The sequence below is a fragment of the Dictyostelium purpureum genome, assembly GCF_000190715.1.
Source record: "Dictyostelium purpureum unplaced genomic scaffold DICPUscaffold_211, whole genome shotgun sequence".
Taxonomy (NCBI): domain Eukaryota; phylum Evosea; class Eumycetozoa; order Dictyosteliales; family Dictyosteliaceae; genus Dictyostelium; species Dictyostelium purpureum.
The window spans coordinates 35,987-55,136 of record NW_003519547.1 but is presented as its reverse complement, the minus strand read 5'-3'; the positions used below and the strand labels follow the sequence as shown (position 1 = coordinate 55,136).

Here is a 19,150-nt window from a genome sequence, read left to right as displayed (position 1 = left end):
TTTAGAAATAAGCAAGAGTGATATCACTCATATATCAATTTAATTTGTTTTTTTGTTAGCAATATTTTAATTTTATAAAATCTTAATCCCTAAATATATACCTTTATTTTTTACCTGTACGCTTAAATTATTTTATTTTTTTAGTAAAGAAATATTGTGTTACACCTTAAAAAAATTCTCACACCACACCACCCACACAGTTTTTTAGTGCTCATAAAAAATTTAATAGATTTTGTTAATCAATTATACACTAATGTTTAAATTTTAATCAAATGTAAAAAGAAATAAAAACACAAAATCGTGAAGTTTACCCATTTATAGTTTGTTCTTTAAAACAAAAACTATACTATTCTTTCTTTTTGTAAAAGCTAAAAAGAAATATCTATTATTAAAAAAGTTTAGATTCTCTCATTCATTCATTTTTTTTTTTTATATTTTTTTTTTTAATTTTTTTTTTTTTTTTGTTAATTTAACTTTCCAAATTAAAAAATACCAATAATCATAAGCTCAGAATAATATTAATATTATAAATAAAAAAAGCAAAAAGAAAACTGTAATATTAAAAAAAAATTATAAAGGTTTTATTTTTATTTTTTTTAATTGTTTTAAAATTAAAATTAAAAATTCTTGTTGTTATGTTTTAATAAAAATAAAAATAATCACCACCAAAATTATCAAAAGAATATATCGTTTTTTTTAAAATTATAGTTTCACCTTATTTTGCAAATTTTAATATTATTTTCAATAAAACTAAATTCTTCCTGAAGTGTTTATTTTTTAATTTTTATTTTAAATCATTAGTTTTTATGATATTATTTTTATTTTACGTTTTTTTTTTGTTTTTTCTTTGTATTGTTTTATCACACCACCAAATAAAATAAAAAAAAAATAATATTATCTATAAAATATATTTTTTATTTTTTTATTTTTATATTAATTTTATTATTTTTAATTAATAAAAATACAATATAAATAGTTTTTTTGAATTAATACTATAACTATAGTTATTAATAAGAGAAAAAATGGATAATAACAATATAAACAGGTCAACATCACATGGAGATGTCATTGCAACTTTCAACAACAATTTATATAATGATAGTAATATAATACCAAAGAAAAAAAAAAATAGGATTATGCACGTTGGATCATTTGAAGTAGGCAAAACATTGGGTAATGGAACGTTTGGAAAGGTTAAATTAGGAACAAATGTATTTACAAAAGAAACAGTATGTTTTTTAATTTTTTTTTTTTTTAATTTTTTTTTTTTTTTTTTTATAATCATTGATTATTAAAAATTTTTTTTTTAAATTAAATAAAGGTTGCAATTAAATTTATTAAAAATAACAAATTATCAAATAAACAAAAAGAAACATGTTTCAGAGAAATTGATATTATGAAATTATTAGACCATCCAAATATTGTTAAACTATTAGATGTTGTTGATAAAAGAGAAGAAGAAGGGGTAACCTATTTAATAGTGGAATACGTATCAGGTGGTGAGCTGTTTGATTACATTGTTGCAAGGGAGTATATAAAAGAAAAAGAAGCAAGAAAATTTTTTAGACAAATGTTATCAGCAATCGAATACTGCCATGCAAATCTAATTGTCCATAGAGATTTAAAACCAGAAAACTTACTTTTGGATGCAGAGGGTAATATAAAAATTTCGGATTTTGGTTTAAGTAATAATATTCAACCTGGCAAACTACTCGAATCATTTTGTGGCTCACCATTATATGCAGCACCCGAAATATTAAAAGCAGAAAAATATTTAGGCCCACCAGTTGATATATGGAGTCTGGGTGTTATTATGTATGCAGTGCTTTGTGGCAATTTGCCATGGGAAGGGGAATCTCAAGCTGAAATTAGTTATAATAGTGTTCATGGTAATTATGAAGACCCAACCCATTTAACTCAAGAGGCAGTGAGCATTCTTCGTAGAATGATAGTACCAGATCCAAAAAAGAGAGCCACTATTCAAGAATTAAAAAAACATAAATGGACAAATATGGATTACGATGAACCACCAAGATCCTTTTTACCACCAAGAGAGCCAGTTTACGAAATTAAAGAGGATATTTATAATCATTTGGTTTCATTAGGCTTCCCGAATACAAACGAAACAAGAGAAATAATTTTAAGAAACGAAAATTGTGGCATAGTTAATGTATACCATTTATTATTGGATAGATATGCTCATAAAGAAGTCGAATCTTTAAAATCAAAATTAGAATTATTATCAAAAAGAAAGGTAAATATTATTTTATTTTATTAATATCCAAAAAAAAATATATTTTTAAAAATAAAAATATTAATTTTATAATATTAGAAATCTTTTTCAGAGAAAAAAACACCTTCATCGAACTCATTAGCATCAATCCCAGAAGATTCAAATGATGGAGTATCACAACAATTGAAATCATCAAATGACTCTTCACCTTCTCAAAATTCTATTAAAGAAGTAAATATAGATGATTTAGAAAAGGATTTAATCGAGGATGAAGAATCTATTGAAGAACAAATGCCAACTATACTTCCTAGAAGATCATCAGAACCTAGTAATGAATCTGAAGAAGCCAATAGAACTCAAGGTATGAAGTCGAGCTATTCTGCCCCAGGTGTTCCAAAGCATGATGAAAACTATGAATATTATAAAAATAAACAACAACTACAACAATTCTCTAACGAATATAATATCTATCACCCAGAATTTACAACTCATAGTGGTGAACAACAATCCCCCGGTATTGAAAAAAAGATAAAGCAATTACAAGAGTTAGAGCTTCAACAATTAAAACAAAAGCAAAATACAATTGGCACCACCTCGTCGCCTTTTAACAATAATCAATATAGCATCAATAATAATGATAACACTATACCAACCTATTATTCCCTACAACAACATCAATCAATAAAACCTGGTGATACTGAACAGCCACAACAATATGCAAGAAGAAACTCAATTGCCGTATCTTCTCTTTATTGTGGCAATTTACCAGAGCAAGATTCATCAATAAAGAATGATATAGAAAAACTGGATATCAATAGTAATACTCATCCAATAATTAATAGAGGTTCTTTAGGTTCAATAAACGGTGAAGTTCAAGAGGAGATTATCGATAAACAAGAACCAATTATTGAAGCACCAAAAACTAGAAGAATGAGTTTAGATTCACGTATTCTTAATGGAGATCAACAATCACTAATCGAAAAGAATCAACATATGGCAAGTCCCAGAACTTCAAAAGGAATTTTCAAATCATCAACAACAACAACCAAATCACCAGAAAAGACAATAATCGAATTAAAGAGATCATTAGAAGAAAGTGGTTTGTTCACAAAAAAGAAAGGTCCATATCTTTTCTTGTGTTTTGACGAAGATAACTCTGTAAAATTCCAAATAGAGATCGTCAAGATTAGTAATTTAGATCTAACAGGTATTCAACTAAAAAGATTAAGCGGAGATACTTGGAAATATAAAGATATTTGTACAGAATTAGTAAACTCAATGAAATTATAAAAGATAATGTTATAAATAATTATATAAATTTTTTTTTTTTATATATTAATAAAAGAAAATAATTATTATTAATTATTATCTAATAAATAAAAAAAAATTGTACTTTAAAAAAAATAAAAAATATAAATAGTATATTATTGTACTTTTAATAAACAATACATCTTTTCTTTTTTCTTTTCTTTTTCTTTTTTTATAAAACTACATATTTTTATTTTTATTTGTTTTTGTTTTTTTTGTTTTTTTTTAAAATACATTTAAAAAAATGAAATCGTATTTATATCTTATTCACTTTAAATTAATTATAAAATGATTTGCAAACACACCCTATTTCTTAATACCTATCTCCTCTTTCTATCTATTTTTTTTTTTCTATTTTATATATTTATTTAACAGTGCTTATTGCTTTTTAATTGAAATAAAGCCAATAAATTTCATAATATTATGTGAAACTGTAAACATGACACAGGCCATTACGAATAAAAATTGATAATATTGTGTTCTTTCGGTTGGGATTAAATTGAATGGGTAACCTGACATATCTTTCCAAAACTCTAATGACATATCTAAATAGTGATTAAAAAAGATAAATGTTAGAATTTAAAATTGAAAAATATAATATAAATCTTTTATAAACTAAACCTACTAATATTTAAATAAAAAGTTTCTGTTTCAGATATTTGAATGGTTTTTGGGAATAATTGAGATAAATAAGTAACTGGAATGATTAATAACATAGCCCCGATCCAAGATTTCTTTGGATAACCACCGTTTCTATGGAGACAACACATTGATAATGGAATGAACCAAGCATGATGAGTAGTAGTAATAATTTCACCCCAAGTAATATTTGGCCATGAGATATATTCAGCATTACCTAATGGGAATGAACCTGATGTAAAATAAACAACTACATCGATGACCCACATTAAATGGACGATAAATGTAGAATTAACGGCAAGACCCATAAGATAAGGTCTATTGAAAAAAATTGAAAGGATACCACAAACCACAGCTAAATTACACAACCAAAGGGTATCTGCAAAACCAATAATACCTCTATGTTGATAACGGACATACATCATTGACAAATAATAAACAAACATAAATACACCAACACAATTTATAAATGTTTTGTTATTATTGAAACGGGCTGATAAAAATCCAATCGATTCTTTTTTGGTGGCTGTGGTTTTGGAGTTTGTTTTTTGACTTAATTGTTTTTTGGTTTGTTTAGTTGGTGGAATAATATTCTTTGGTGATGATGGTGGAGAGTTGGTTTTGCCAATAACTTCATTCTTTCTATTCTTTAATGAATAATGTGCTTCATCGGGTCCTGTTGTTGATGAAATAATTAATGGATCTTTCATATCATTTTTGATATTATTGTTATCGATTCTTTTATTAACCATAATATTATCTTTTGAGTTTTTTTTTTTTTTTTCTTTCAATAAAATTATTATTTATTTATCTATTTCTTTAAAAAATAAAAATATGATATTAGAAATATTATAAATTTGTGGAATGAATGATAATTTTTTAAAAAATAAAAAATAAAAAATAAAAAAAAAAAATAAAATTAATTGGGATCGAGGATGAGCAGTTTGTTTTTAATTTTATTTTTTTTTTTGAATATTTTTTATATTTTTTTTGTTTCGTTTTATATTTTTATAAAAAATAAAATTCCAAATTATATATACAAATATACAAACATTTCTGACTTAACAAATAATAATAATAAGTATAAATTAATATTTAAAAATTAAAAAATAAAAAAAAATATAAATTTAAAAAATGGGGTAAAAAAAATAAAAATAAAAATTAAAAAAATAAAATTTAAATAAATAAAAAAAATTAAAAATTAAAAACAAATAATATGCAACTGCTTTTAGAAAAAGTTTTTTTGTTTCAATATAAATAAAAAAAAACAATAAACAAAAATTATTTGACATTATTAAAATTACAAAAAAAAAAAAAAAAAAAAAATGATCATCGATTTCTTTTTGATTCTGATATAATTACTTTTTTGTTTTTGTTTTTGCTTTTGTTTTTGTTTTGTTTTTTTTATATTTTTGTGGTTATCTTTTAAAATTAAACAAATGTAATTATCAAAATGCAGAATGTGTTTTCTTAAATGAGTAAAAACAATTAATATTTTTTTGAAATATAAAAATATTTTTTTTTTTAATTTTTAAATTTTTTTAAATTTTTTTTTTTTTTATTTTTTATTTATTTTTTTATGATTAATAATTCTAAAATAATAATTATAATAAAAGAATCCATAAATGTTAAATAAAAGATGATAGAGTCCGATATTGATAACCACAATATAATAAAAAAAAGAAATAAAAAAGAAATAGACGATAATAATAAAAACAATAATGATACTAATAATAATAAAATAATAGAAGAAAAACCAATAGTATTAAAGAAAAAAAGACACCCACTTATAACAACTCTTCGATATGTAGCAATATTTTTAATAGTTTTCCTTTTAACCAGCGATTATTTTATAAAGTTTGTCGAAGTAGAGGCATCTTCAAAATTCGACCCAAATATCATTAATCCCAATACATTGGATCTTAATAAACTAAATCAAACAAAAGTAGCATTTTCACCAAATTATTACGAAGTTTCAAGCGAGTATTTATATAGCCTTTTAAAAAATAAAACATATGACGTTGTTAATCAAAACAAAGAAGAGAAGAATAAAAATAGTAATAAAGATAATAAAAAAAATAATAGTAATAAAGAAAACAAAGATAATAATAATAATAATAGTAATTTAAATACAGAAGAAACAAAAAATAAAGAAAAAATAGTTATAGTTGATGAAAAGGGTGAAGAAATTAAAAATGAAAATAATTTAGAAGAGGTTATAAATCAAACCAATACATATTTATTGTTTGTAAGTATTTATTTATTTTATTTATTTTTTGTACCATTTATTATAAAATATTATTTTATTGTCCTTGCTACTTGTTATAATGATCGGTTGTATTAATCACACCACATGGTGTGATTAAAAAAACGATAACATAAACAAAATTACAAAAAATAATCAAATTTTATTTTTATAAATAAATTTAACAAATAAAATAATAATTTTTTTATTTTTTTTTTTTTAAAAAATAAAGATAAAATTTATAAAATCAAATAAAAAGATTATCTAATATATTTTTTTTTTTTTTTATTTTCAAATGTCTTTTTTTTTTTTTTATTTTTGGTTTTAAACTTTTATTTATTAATAATCCTTAGTTATACCATACGTCATGTCCATTCAGCCAAAGATTATTACCAATAATAGAAACCTTATCTAGAACATTCCCAAACATAACATTTTATCAAGCACAGGGTTATGCGTAGGTGATTAAAATATTAATTATATTAATAATTTTGTGTTTATCTTTGTTTTTTAAAAAATTTGATTTTATAACCAAGTTTAATTTTTTATACTAACCATAAATTTAATAATAAATTAATAATTTTATTTAGAATTTTCTTAAAATCTCATTTTCATACAAGAACCACTCCAACTCTTTTCATTCATCTAAATGACACTTTGATAAAATACAAAGGATCAAAGGATTATAATTCAATTACTAAATGGATATCAGCTAACAGTGGTGGACAACCCGCTTTACCAAATATAGAGTTAAACCCAAATATTGAAAAGGCAGAGTTGTTTAGACCAGAAAGAGGCTATATGGTGTATTTTAGTTGTTTTTATGTAGTTTTTTTAATTTTACTCTCTTTCTATCGTATATTCAAGAGAATACCAAAGTTAAAGAATGAATAATAATAACAATTTAAAGAGTCAATAACAATCATAAATAATAATTAATAAATAATAAATAATAATATTATATAACAATAATAAATAATAAATAATAATAAATAGTTGTTTATAAAAAAACAAATAAAATTATTACTACCAAATAGTGCTACAACCACCCACCTTCCTGCTAATAGTATTTCTACAAATTACTTCATTTATAAAATAATGTATCGTCATTATATTGTTTTTATTTAAAACCAACAAAATGTGTTTTTTAATAAATCATTGATTTTTTTAAAAAACCAAAAAGGAAAAAAATTATTGTAAAATTATTTAACAAAAAAAATATTTTTAAATATATCAAAAGAAAAAAATGGAAAAACCCACATGCCAATATTAAGGAGGGTAATATTTTTATTTTTAAATGTCATCATATCATTGTTTTTTTTTTTTTTTTTTGATTGATAAGTAAAGATAATTATTATAATAATGAGATAAGTAACTAATTAATATCAAAATATTTTTTATTATAATTATTTTTAGTATTTTAGTTTTGTGTGTTTTTTTGTGTGTTTATGGGTATAATTATTTTTTTTTTTTTTTTAATTTGATGGGGGTACAATTATTTTTATGTGTATAATACATACTGCTATAGTATTTAATTTTTTTTTAACCAAATTGGTTTTTGTAACTGAAAAAAACAAAATAATAATTTAAACGAAATTCATAAAGGGAGAGGTGATTGTTTTAGAAATCAATTGGATGCTTCCATATAAGGATACATATATTTTAAAAAAGTATTTTAACTTTTTTTTTAAAAAATAAATATTACTAAACAATTATTTTTTTATAATAATAGAGCATACAATAAAAAAAAAAACTATTTAAGTTGATTTTTTTTTTTTTTAAATATTGATAAAAACAAACCCAGTTGTATACTCTTAATAAACCTTAAAAATGATCTTTAGTAAGTTTATAATACAATTTAGAAGATCTCAATTATTATTTTACTTATTTTAATAATTTTATTTTAGAATCTCTTGTCTCAAATATATTACAATTAAATAAGGAAAATAAAAATAAAAAGAGTTGTTTTATAAATAGTTCCAATGACAATGGTTTCACTTTAAATGAATTATCAAAAAAGAAAATACCTAAATATTACTATCGTGAAACAATTTTCTCAGAATAATAAAATAAAATAATAATTTTTTAAAATATATTTTTTGTAACTTATTTTTAACATAAAGTTTTTATTATTGTTAAATAAAATGTTTATTTGAAATAATTTTGATTTGGACTTTATAACTTTATAATTAATGTTCAACTGCAACATAGTCAACAGTGATATCATAAATTATGTTATTAACCCATGTAGAAAATTTAACATCAAAGCCTGTTGCTGTGACATTGACAACATCGACACGATATCTCAATTGATTATTATCAGTTGTACCATCGACATGGGTGGTTCCGAGAGCAACTTTTGGTACTTTGCCGAATGGTCTATCGAAATCAACATGACGAACAGCTTCACGGGGTCCATTACCGGAATTAAGAGTTCTATCACCAATTGAAACGGTACCAACTTGTACAAAGTTACTTTCTGGTGATTTGGCATAAAGTTCCCAACTATTTGCAAAAAATAATAAATATAGTTAGTTTTTTTAAAATTTAACTTTAAATTTTGTTTTTTTAATTATTTACCGAAGTGAAATGTGGGCATTGAATGTAACTGGATGGAGGGCAATTGATCTAGCACGAAGTGGTTGTGGGAAGACATGAGTTACAACAGTGTTTCTATCAGTATTTCCTTTGAAAATTTGGCCATTGTTATAGTCAAACCATTGAACATTGTCATATGAGTATCTAATTTTATATGAAGTAACCCATTGATCTTAATTTTAAATAGTTTAAATGTTAATAATATTTTACATTTATAAATAAATAATTATAAAAAACTATACATACCAAAATCACCACGACCTTGAGTTGCAATAGCAACAAATTCGCTTACTACTAGACTTCCTGCCATGATGTATTGTTTATCATCATTGATTGAAGCAGACCATGATTCAGATCCATCAAATCTATTTGCTTCTTTTGAGTTGGTAAAGTTTAACATAGAGTTTTTAGCACCATGATCAGCATTATGGTCAGTTGAAGTACGTAAGTTTAATAAAGAATTGAATAAACATGCAACACTACCTGGTGGGATTGACATTTTGAATTTGGTTTTTTTGAAGATTTGAAATAACTAGATAGCTAAGAAATAAAAAATGTATAATAACTATTTATTTATAAGGATGATAAATAAATATAAATGATATTAAAATAATAATTATTAAAAAAAAAATTTTGATTTAAATATTTTTTTTTTTAAAAGATTTTATAAAAAAAAATAAATATAAAAATAAAAATTAAATAATTTGGAAAGTTTGAAAATCACTTCATAATTTGTAATTGGTTAATATCCAAAATTAAAAAATCACTCCCTTATTATGTAAGAGGTTAACATTCAAAAAAAAATTTTGAAAGGTTTGAATTAACCACATGCACCAAATTTTTTTTTTTGTTATCAAAAGTTAAATTTAATCATTTTTCGGGGGATTAAAGAGGTTTTAATTATTATTAAATTTTTTCTTCTATTATTATTATTTTATTTTCGTCGAACAAAAAAAAAAAAAATTGAAAGGTTTAAATTAACCACCCATATTTTTTTAAGTTTTTTTTTTTTTTTTGTATTTTTGCCAAATTAAATTAATCTTTTTTTGGGAGAAAAGGAGTTAACACACCAAAAAATTAAAAAAAATTAAAAAATTTATATTAATTTTTTAATATTTTAAAATTAATTTTTTTCTTCAATTATTATTATGATTTTTTGTTTTTTTTTTAATATTTTTTTTAAATTTAGTAAAAATAGAACCAATTAATTTCTTCGATATTATTTTTTACAAGTAAAAACTGATAAAAACTTAAAGACATTATTATTATAATTAATTATTTAATATTAATTAATAATTTATTATAATAATTTTTTTAACTGTTCAATAAATACAAAATAAATGAAGAAATTTCAGTTGAAATCGAATGGAATTCATTATAAAAATTAAAGGCAAACAATTTACAAAAATTTTGTAATGAGTTAAAATTGAATATAAAAGGAACATCAAAAAATTCAGATTAAATAGATGTACTTTTATATTATCAAATACCATAATATGTTATAATAATAATATTGGGGAATAAAAAGGGAAACAACCTAAAATTGTAGATTATAAACACTATTAAATCATAGCTTCGAAAGCTACATTTCCACAAAATTCAAATGAATTAATGCCTAGATTTAAAGTTTTAGATAAAAAATGCAAATTGGGATATATATAAAAAGAAATTATCGAAATTTTGAAGAAGAAACCGAAAAAGCAAATCTATCAACTCTAACATAAAAATAAAAAACTATTTATTTATTAGGAATACATTTAAATTTAATTTGTTTGAAATATATTATATTGAAACAAGTATATGTATAAAAATAAACTTTTTGAAGCGACAGAAAACCCACACTATCTTTAAATTATTATACACAAATTTTAAAACATCTAATCCCTAGATTTTAATTTTAATACATTTTCGATTTCGAATGGAACATCGCCACGACGATGGATCATATAGATTTCATTAACATCAAACTCGATTGGTTTAAATTCTTTTTGTAAGCTTTGGATTTTTTGTTCTATTCCTTTCTATTTTTTTAAAAAAAAAAAAAATAAAAAAAAGTTAGAAATAAAAAAAAAAAAATTAATTTTAATTTTAATGTATTAAGTTATTATTAAGTTTAATTATTGTAATTATTTTACTATTTGGCTATTAATGATTATTGGTTTATTTTAAAATATTATAACACTTACTGATGAAAATTGTCCTATTGTTAAATGAGGTTGGAAACCTTTATCTGATTTTTTGCTTAATTCATCAAAACCTGGTAATAACTCTTGAAGTTTATTTTGAATTTTATTAATGATATTTTCACACTCTGGGGTTGATGGTTTTAGCCAAACAACACAACTGTTTCCATGTTGAAAGTATGAAAGTTCGTTGAATTGTAATTTAAATGTTTTAAACTCTAGCATTTCCCTACGTAACTCTTCGTAGACTGAAGAGAAGTCATGAATTTTAACAAATGGAAAGATTCTATTATAAAATAAATATTAATAAATAATTTTTTTTTATATAATTTTGGTTAAGAAAATTACAGATTAATGTGAGGCATCCTTTGATAAAAATAATAAGTAAAAATTAATTATTTAGTAATTTATTTTAAAAAAATAAATAATGTTTTATAATTACCATCTAACAAATGACTTATCATACTTCTTTCTAAACTCTTGAATTTGATCATTTAAATCCTCCGGAACCCCTATAATAATAGCACTTTTAAAATCTTTGCCTAATCTATTGTTTTCTTCAACAACAACTTGGTTTTCTTCTTCCATTGTTTTATATTAATCTTTGTATTTATTTTTATATTTAATGAAAGTAATTTTTTGAAAAATAATTTATACTGTTTTGTGCTTGTATAAATTAATAAAATTTGATAAAAAAAAAAGAAAGAAAGAAAATAATAAAAAATTTAATAAAAAAAAAGATTTTTTTGACCCAAATTCTTTTTTTTTTACCAAATAAAATTAAGAAAAAAATAAAAAATTGCTCGATCACCACACAAATAAAAATAAATGGTTTTTGGTGTTAATTTAATTTTTTTATTGATTTTAAACCAAGTACTACTTTTAAAAAAAAAAAAAAAAAAAAGGTGAAATTAAAAAAAAAAAAAGATAAAATGATTAAGAAATGATTTTTAACTTTTTCTTTTTTTTATCTCTTTTCATTAATTTTTGATAATTCTTTTCTGAAACTGCATGGCTTGATATTTTCCTCTTTAAAATGTCTTGTTTTACTAAAATAGATTTAATTTCTTTGAGAGCCTTTAATCTAAGATCATTGTTGATGGCCAATTGAGCACGAAGTGAGTTTTGTAAAATTCTTAACTCCTCACAAATTTCGTCATCTTCTCTATCTCTTTCTTTTTCTTTTGTAGGTATTAATTGGTTAACTGAGGTTGGTAGTTTATAATCGTCATATAAATTTAAGCTTCTTAACTCTTGTTGAATACGTTGCTCAAGGGTCAATTGGCTGTTTGGTGTATATGAGGTAAATATTTGTTGATTTAATCTTATTGCAGGTCCTGAACCTTGTTGTTGTTGCTGCTGTTGCTGTTGTTGCTGTGTTTGATTCAATGGTGTTGATATCAACATACTTTCATCAATAAGTGTTGATAATAATCTCATCGAGAGATCACCTAAAATAATTTCGTCGGTTGATATTGAAAGCTGATCTGATTCTTTTGGATCACCAAATGATAGCGATGGTAATGAATTACCAAATATATCATCCTGAGTTTGATCTATAGCTGATCTATTATTTCTTATATTTTGACGATGTTTGCCACCACTACCCGAGGGTTGAAGTCTTTCCAAATCCTCTAATTGCCATGCCTCGGAATAGTGAGTACCCAATTGTGGAATTTCAAAAAACTTTGCATCTTGCTCCTCCGATCTTGGCGTTATAAATTCGATATCTGAATCTTTAATTGGTCTAAGATAACTCTCCATTGATGCCCAAAAAACACCTGGTCCAACATAGTGATGTCTGGCTTCCTCCTCTTGCTTTTTTCTCTTTTTATCTTCGCCCTTCTTTTTACTGTTATTCTTTGAAACACCTTTTCTATTCTTTGATGTTGATTTTGAATTGTTGGTTTGATGAGATTTATTCGAATGAACTGACTCTGTTTCACTTGGTTGCTCATCTGTATCCTGAAACATATCTACATCCATAGTGCTGTTTCTATGGTTTTTACCGGTACCTAGTCTATTTACATTTGCTGGTTGATGATCATCAACTTCGACAATATCTACATCCTCATCACTTTCATTCACTTTACCTGTAGGTCTATTGGTATTAACATTTTTATTTACTTTACCACCATTACCCTTTGATGCTGTTTTTCCACCAATTGTTTTATTAGGAGTTGGGTTCAAATTGTTACTGCTATTATTATTACTACTACTACTATTATTTATTTTATTTTGTGGCTGCTGTGGTTGTTGTGTTGCTGAGGATGTATTATTATCATCGTCATCATCATCATTATCATCATCTTCATCATCTTTTTCATCATTGTCATCATTGTCATCGTTGTCATCGGTAATACTATGTTGAGTTTGAATCTCGGATGCACTTTCATATTCTGAACTTTTTGGTGCATCTATGACACTGTTACCTTCAACATCTTGAAAATCATTGTCAATATTGATTCTGGATGATGTTATATTTGATTTTGTAGTTTGCTTTCTAACTTTTGGTTTATATTTGTTTCTTTGTACAATTGCTTTTATTGGTGCGGGTGTTGGGGATGATTCTAGTGATGTAGGAGGTGTTTGGAACCTATCCTCATATTTTTCTAATTTTTCAATTTGTTTATTTATTAAATTCTTTGAATCCCTAATATACTTTTTAAACAATAAAGCATCTTTGCATGCATGCTCCAAATCTTCTTGATCTATATTAATAGGTGCCCCATCTGTTGTCATCGGTATATTAGAATCTTCATCACTGTGATACTCGATGGTACTCATCGATGATAGTTTTGTTATATATCCATTTTCTAATAGTTTTGGGACCAAGTCAACTGAAGGTAAATATAATTTTAAATCTGTTTGTTCGCTATAGTTATTATTAAAAAAACAATAATAAAATTAATATTTAAATATTGAAATATAAATTTTAATAATTAATTACTTTTTTGGATTGTCATCCTCTTCATTTGCAGATGAATGAGATGAATGGTGTGATGATGATCCCCTTCCGCTAGGATCGGCGCTATTTAATGGTTTATTTTTGGGTGGTCTACCTCGTTTAGGCATATTTGTCGAAATACAAAAATTTTACAAAAAAAATATAAAAAAAAAAAAAAAATTTGTAAAAAAATTTAGGAAAATAAAAAAAAAATAAAGATTATTAATGATTGAAAAATAATCTTTTTTTTATTATTATTTCTTTTCTAATTTAGAAATAATTTAGAAATAATTTATAAATATATAAATATATAATTAAAAAAAAATGAGCTGTTAGTTTGAAAAAATTTAAAAAAAAAATAAAAATTTTTTTTTTTTTTTTTTTTTTTTTGAATTTTTTATTAATTTTTTTTTATTTTTTTATTTTTTATTTTTTTTGTTTATTTTTAATTTCACATTACATTGTATTTAAATTTTTAAAAATTTGATTTTAGTCGAGGTCATTTTTTTTTAAATCTTTTTTTTTTTGTTAAATTAAAATTCATAAATTTAGATTTTACCAATTTGTATTTTGTATTTTGTTTTTTATAATTTATATTTTTAAATTTAAATATGAATACTATGGAAATTGATAATACGCCAGGAACCTATTTGTGTTCAAAATGTGGCCAAATTAAAAAAGGACATATATGTCCAGAGAAAAAAGAAAAAGAGGTTCAACAAGCAGCATCAGTTGGTGTTATGCCACAATTTCTTGGTATGCAAGGACCTATGGCAACAAGAAGACAATACAATCAAACACAACAACAAATGCAAACACAGCAAATGCAAACACCACAGCAACAGCAACAACAACAATTACAACAACAAATGCAAACACAATTTCAACATCAAATACTTTTAGAACAATTGGTTAATAATGCATCACAATTTGGCGTTTTATCACCTGAACAAAAAAAAGCAAGAGAAAAGAGTGCATCAGATTTTAATTCACTTTTATTATTAGAAAGACAAGAAAGATATCCACACTATTTCGATCCACATACCAAAACCATTCAAGTTATTAGCAGTTGGGGTATTAATGTATCTGAAAAATGGAATGAAATACCAGAATATGAAAAGAAGCTTATCAACTTTCAAAATCAACAAATGGTCAATAACAGATATCTTTATTTACAACAACAAAGGGATATTCATGAAATTCAAAAGGAATTACTATCCACTCAACAAAAAACCGAAAGACAACTACAAAAATATAACGAATTAAAATTACAAAGAGAGAAAAAAATTGAAGAAGCAATTAAAAATATTCCACTACCAAGAACTAATGTATCGGCCTATTTCCACTATATGAATATAAACCGTGAAGAAGAAAAACAAAAAAATCCAGATGTACCCCCAAGTGATATTTCTAAAATTTTAGGTGCAAAATGGAAACAATTAACCCCAGACGAACAAAAAGAATATTATGATAGAGCAAGAGAAGATAAACAACGTTTTGATAATGAAATGGTCGAATATCATCAAAAAACAAAAGAAGTTGCCGAAAGTTTCCCACAAATTAATTTCTATCTATTAGCCGAATCACCTCCACAAAGACAACAACAACAACAACAACAACAACAAAATCAACAACAAAACCAACAACAAAACCAACAACAAATAAGAATTCAACAAATGCAATTACAGCAACAACAGTTACAGCAACAACCATTACAGCAACAACCATTACAACATCAAGACCAACAACAAGAGTCTCAAGACCAACAAGAAGAAGAACAAGAACATGAAGAAGAACAAGAAGAAGAACAAGAACACCAAACAGAACATTGTGAAACATGTAACAATAGTGATCAACCAATTAATTTAATTAAATGTTCAGAATGTCAAAAAAAATTCCACCCACAATGTTTAGGACTACATCAAACTTGTGTCGACTCTATTAGAAATAATACCTTAGCATGGAAATGTACAGATTGTAAGAACTGCGAAGTATGCCAAAATGATGTTGATGAAAGTAAGATAATAATCTGCGATGTTTGTGATAAAGGTTTCCATACCTATTGTCTTAACCCACCCCTTAGCTCACCCCCATCGGGTGGATGGAGATGCTCAAACTGTGTATTTTGTACCCACTGTTATATTAGACCAGAAAATTCCGAAAACAAAAACATTAAATGGAAAGACAACTATACAAGCTGTGATAGTTGTTTCTCTAAAGGCTTTTCAGATAAAAGTGTAAGTATATAAATATAAAATAAACACTATTAAAATAACCATATTAACTAATTTTATTTTTCAAATAGAAATATTGTTCAATCTGTAGACACTCACTAAAATCAGAAGAGGAGGAAGAAGACTCTACAACCCAATGTACCTATTGTGGTAAACTTGTGCATGATGATTGTGATTCAATTATTACCGATAATCTCGAAAACGAACATTTCATTTATAAGTGCCCAGGTTGTTTAGAAAATAAATATGAAGGACCACCAAAAGCCATTATTGGTCAAGAAGAAACAAAAACCCCAAAAAAATCATTAGGGAAAAGAAAGAAAGAAGAAACTGATGAAGAAGACGAAGACGAATAAATAAATTAAACAAATAAATAAAAAATAAATAAAAAATAAAAAAGCTTTAATAATATTTTGTTATTTAAATATCTATAATCCATTCTCATCCAATATTTTATTAAATACTAATGCTACTCTTTTTATTACCATCTTGTACCTACTATTATTATTATTATTACTTTTTTTTAATTTAAATATTAAATTATGTTTTCTTTTTTTTTTTTTTTAGTTTTATATTTTTTTTTTATTAATTATATAATTATTTTAGAATTATGGCATGATATAGAGTAAATCTATTATATTATTATTATTAATGGTCAAATATTAATTTGCTTTTTTTGTTTTAATATCTTTGGTTTGGATTTTGTTGTTGAATAAATGGCTTAATCTTCTTAACCATACTGACGCCTGTACCATTTACCCATGGATGAGCTAAACATTGTTCATAAGTAAATCTCCTTTCGGGATTCTTTTCGATAAGGTGGGAAACTAAATCTTTTGCTTCATTGGAAACTTCTAAACCCTCTGGCCAACCATAATCGACGTTTCTAATCTTTTCATATAAAACGGCATTGTTTTTGTCCCAGAAAGGGAAACAACCTGTTAATAAAACATATGTGATAACACCGACACTCCATAAATCACATGCTTTATCGTATGGTTTACATTCTAATACTTCTGGTGCTACATATTCTGGTGAGCCACAACAAGTCTCTAAATAATCACCATCACCAAAAATTTTACTAAGCCCAACTGTAGTTTTCGTAATAAAAAAATAAAATAAATTAGTAAAAAGTTTTTTTTTCTTTTTTTTTTCTTTTTTTTTCCTACATACAATCTGCTACTCTAATATCATCACCTTCTTCACCGGCACATAATAAATTTTGTGGTTTTAAATCTCTATGTGCAATACCATTAGCATGTAAATGGCCTACAGCCGAAACTATTTGTCTAACGATCTTTGATGCATCTTGTTCTGAATATTCGCCTCTTTGTACAATTTTATCAAACAATTCACCACCTAAAACCCTATATTATTTATTTATGATATTAATATTTCTGTTTTATTCCGATACACTATTTATTTATACGAAATTTGATTTATTATTGATAAAATTTAAAAGAAAAACTTACAATTCTAAAACCAAATGAAGATGTTTATCTGTTTCATAAACTTCGTATAACTTTAAAATATTTGGATGGTCACCCACTTTTTTCATAATTTCTATTTCTCTCATTAATAACTTGTTTTTAATAAATCTGGTGTTGATACTCTTGATTGCAACTTTTTCACCTGTAGATCTACGTGTTGCTTCTCTAACAATTGAAAATGCACCCCTAAATTGAAAAAAAAAATATTATTATAAATATTTTATTACTATTATTAAATTGTACCCTTTAAAATCTATATTACCTTCCAATTTCATTTCCTACTATATAATTTTGTCTTAATGGTGAATTTATACTTTCAATTTCATCATCATCCCCTTCGAACTCTTCGTCTGAAATATTCTCAATCTCTTCGTCTGAACTGTCCATTCTATCCATTTAATTGTGTTTTATGTGTTTTTGTGTGAAGTGTGTATGTGTGTATGAAAATAAATAAATAAATAATATTATATAAAGGTATCTATATAACTATAGATCAACACAAATAATAAATAAATAATATACAACAATTTTTTTTATAAATATATCTTTTTTCTTTGATTAAAGTTATATATATTTAAATGAAAAAAAAAAAAAAAAAGCAAGCAAGAAAGAGAAAAAAAAATTATAAAGAGATCAAAATAAATTATAATATTAATAAAAAAATATACAAAGAAATTGGGGGGAGTGTGTTTAGGTTGTTTTTTTTCTGTTTTTTTTTTTTTTTTTTTTGTTTGTTGTTGTTGTTTGTTTTTTTATATAAAATACAAAATTATTTATATATAATTATTTATGATTATATGTAAAACAATAATAATTTTATATATATATATAATGATTAATAATAAATAATAATATTTTTTTTTATGTAGTTTTGAAACAACCAACTAACTTTTTTTTTTTAAAAAAAAAAAAAAAAGATTTTTTTTTATTTTTTTTATATTTATTTTTTTTTTTTTTATTTTTTTTTTTTTTAAATTAAATAAATTATTTTTTTATTATTTTTTTTTATTATTTTTTTTTTTTTTGATTTAAAAAAAATGATTTTATTAAAATAAAAAGTAAAAAAATTAAACTATTTTTATATATTTATATTCCAAATATTTAAAGTTATATCCTTATAAATGAACTAAATTTAAAAATAAAAAAATAAAAAATTGGGTGGGTGTTTATTTTTAGAAAATTATTTAAATAAAAAAATTAAATTAAAAATTAAAAATATAAATTGATGAGTCTGTGTTTGGTGTGTGAAAATGGTGTGTGGATATGCGGTATC

At 23.7% G+C, this 19,150-nt stretch overlaps 9 protein-coding genes across 9 annotated transcripts; 3 read left to right on the top strand and 6 right to left on the bottom strand.

The window, feature by feature from the left end:
- Positions 1-1,022: 1,022 nt before the first annotated feature.
- On the top strand, positions 1,023-3,523 carry DICPUDRAFT_154713 (uncharacterized protein; the record flags this gene model as incomplete). The annotated part of the gene is made up of 3 exons (XM_003290173.1): positions 1,023-1,229; positions 1,322-2,254; positions 2,333-3,523. 3 exons carry the CDS (start codon positions 1,023-1,025, stop codon positions 3,521-3,523), a joined length of 2,331 nt encoding a protein of 776 aa, XP_003290221.1.
- Positions 3,524-3,919: 396 nt separating this feature from the next.
- On the bottom strand, positions 3,920-4,890 carry DICPUDRAFT_37008 (uncharacterized protein; the record flags this gene model as incomplete). The annotated part of the gene is made up of 2 exons (XM_003290164.1): positions 3,920-4,086; positions 4,167-4,890. The coding sequence occupies 2 exons, from the start codon at positions 4,888-4,890 to the stop codon at positions 3,920-3,922; spliced, it is 891 nt and encodes a 296-aa protein (XP_003290212.1).
- Positions 4,891-5,819: 929 nt separating this feature from the next.
- DICPUDRAFT_80961 (uncharacterized protein) lies at positions 5,820-7,319 on the top strand (the record flags this gene model as incomplete). The annotated part of the gene is made up of 3 exons (XM_003290172.1): positions 5,820-6,428; positions 6,779-6,882; positions 7,016-7,319. 3 exons carry the CDS (start codon positions 5,820-5,822, stop codon positions 7,317-7,319), a joined length of 1,017 nt encoding a protein of 338 aa, XP_003290220.1.
- A 1,295-nt stretch (positions 7,320-8,614) lies between these two features.
- On the bottom strand, positions 8,615-9,522 carry DICPUDRAFT_56540 (uncharacterized protein; the record flags this gene model as incomplete). Its single annotated transcript, XM_003290163.1, has 3 exons — positions 8,615-8,930; positions 9,006-9,195; positions 9,270-9,522. The coding sequence occupies 3 exons, from the start codon at positions 9,520-9,522 to the stop codon at positions 8,615-8,617; spliced, it is 759 nt and encodes a 252-aa protein (XP_003290211.1).
- Positions 9,523-10,900: 1,378 nt separating this feature from the next.
- Positions 10,901-11,494, bottom strand: DICPUDRAFT_36990 (uncharacterized protein; the record flags this gene model as incomplete). Its single annotated transcript, XM_003290162.1, has 2 exons — positions 10,901-11,044; positions 11,204-11,494. Coding segments are annotated over 2 exons (435 nt in total), but the record flags the coding sequence as incomplete, so codon positions are not given.
- A 150-nt stretch (positions 11,495-11,644) lies between these two features.
- DICPUDRAFT_37011 (uncharacterized protein) lies at positions 11,645-11,794 on the bottom strand (the record flags this gene model as incomplete). Its single annotated transcript, XM_003290161.1, has 1 exon — positions 11,645-11,794. One exon carries the CDS (start codon positions 11,792-11,794, stop codon positions 11,645-11,647), a length of 150 nt encoding a protein of 49 aa, XP_003290209.1.
- A 348-nt stretch (positions 11,795-12,142) lies between these two features.
- Positions 12,143-14,281, bottom strand: DICPUDRAFT_154707 (uncharacterized protein; the record flags this gene model as incomplete). Its single annotated transcript, XM_003290160.1, has 2 exons — positions 12,143-14,081; positions 14,157-14,281. 2 exons carry the CDS (start codon positions 14,279-14,281, stop codon positions 12,143-12,145), a joined length of 2,064 nt encoding a protein of 687 aa, XP_003290208.1.
- A 492-nt stretch (positions 14,282-14,773) lies between these two features.
- DICPUDRAFT_15851 (uncharacterized protein) lies at positions 14,774-16,731 on the top strand (the record flags this gene model as incomplete). Its single annotated transcript, XM_003290171.1, has 2 exons — positions 14,774-16,390; positions 16,459-16,731. Coding segments are annotated over 2 exons (1,890 nt in total), but the record flags the coding sequence as incomplete, so codon positions are not given.
- A 221-nt stretch (positions 16,732-16,952) lies between these two features.
- DICPUDRAFT_49032 (uncharacterized protein) lies at positions 16,953-18,273 on the bottom strand (the record flags this gene model as incomplete). The annotated part of the gene is made up of 4 exons (XM_003290159.1): positions 16,953-17,478; positions 17,561-17,754; positions 17,860-18,063; positions 18,140-18,273. The coding sequence occupies 4 exons, from the start codon at positions 18,271-18,273 to the stop codon at positions 17,069-17,071; spliced, it is 942 nt and encodes a 313-aa protein (XP_003290207.1). The 3' UTR covers positions 16,953-17,068.
- Positions 18,274-19,150: the final 877 nt, after the last annotated feature.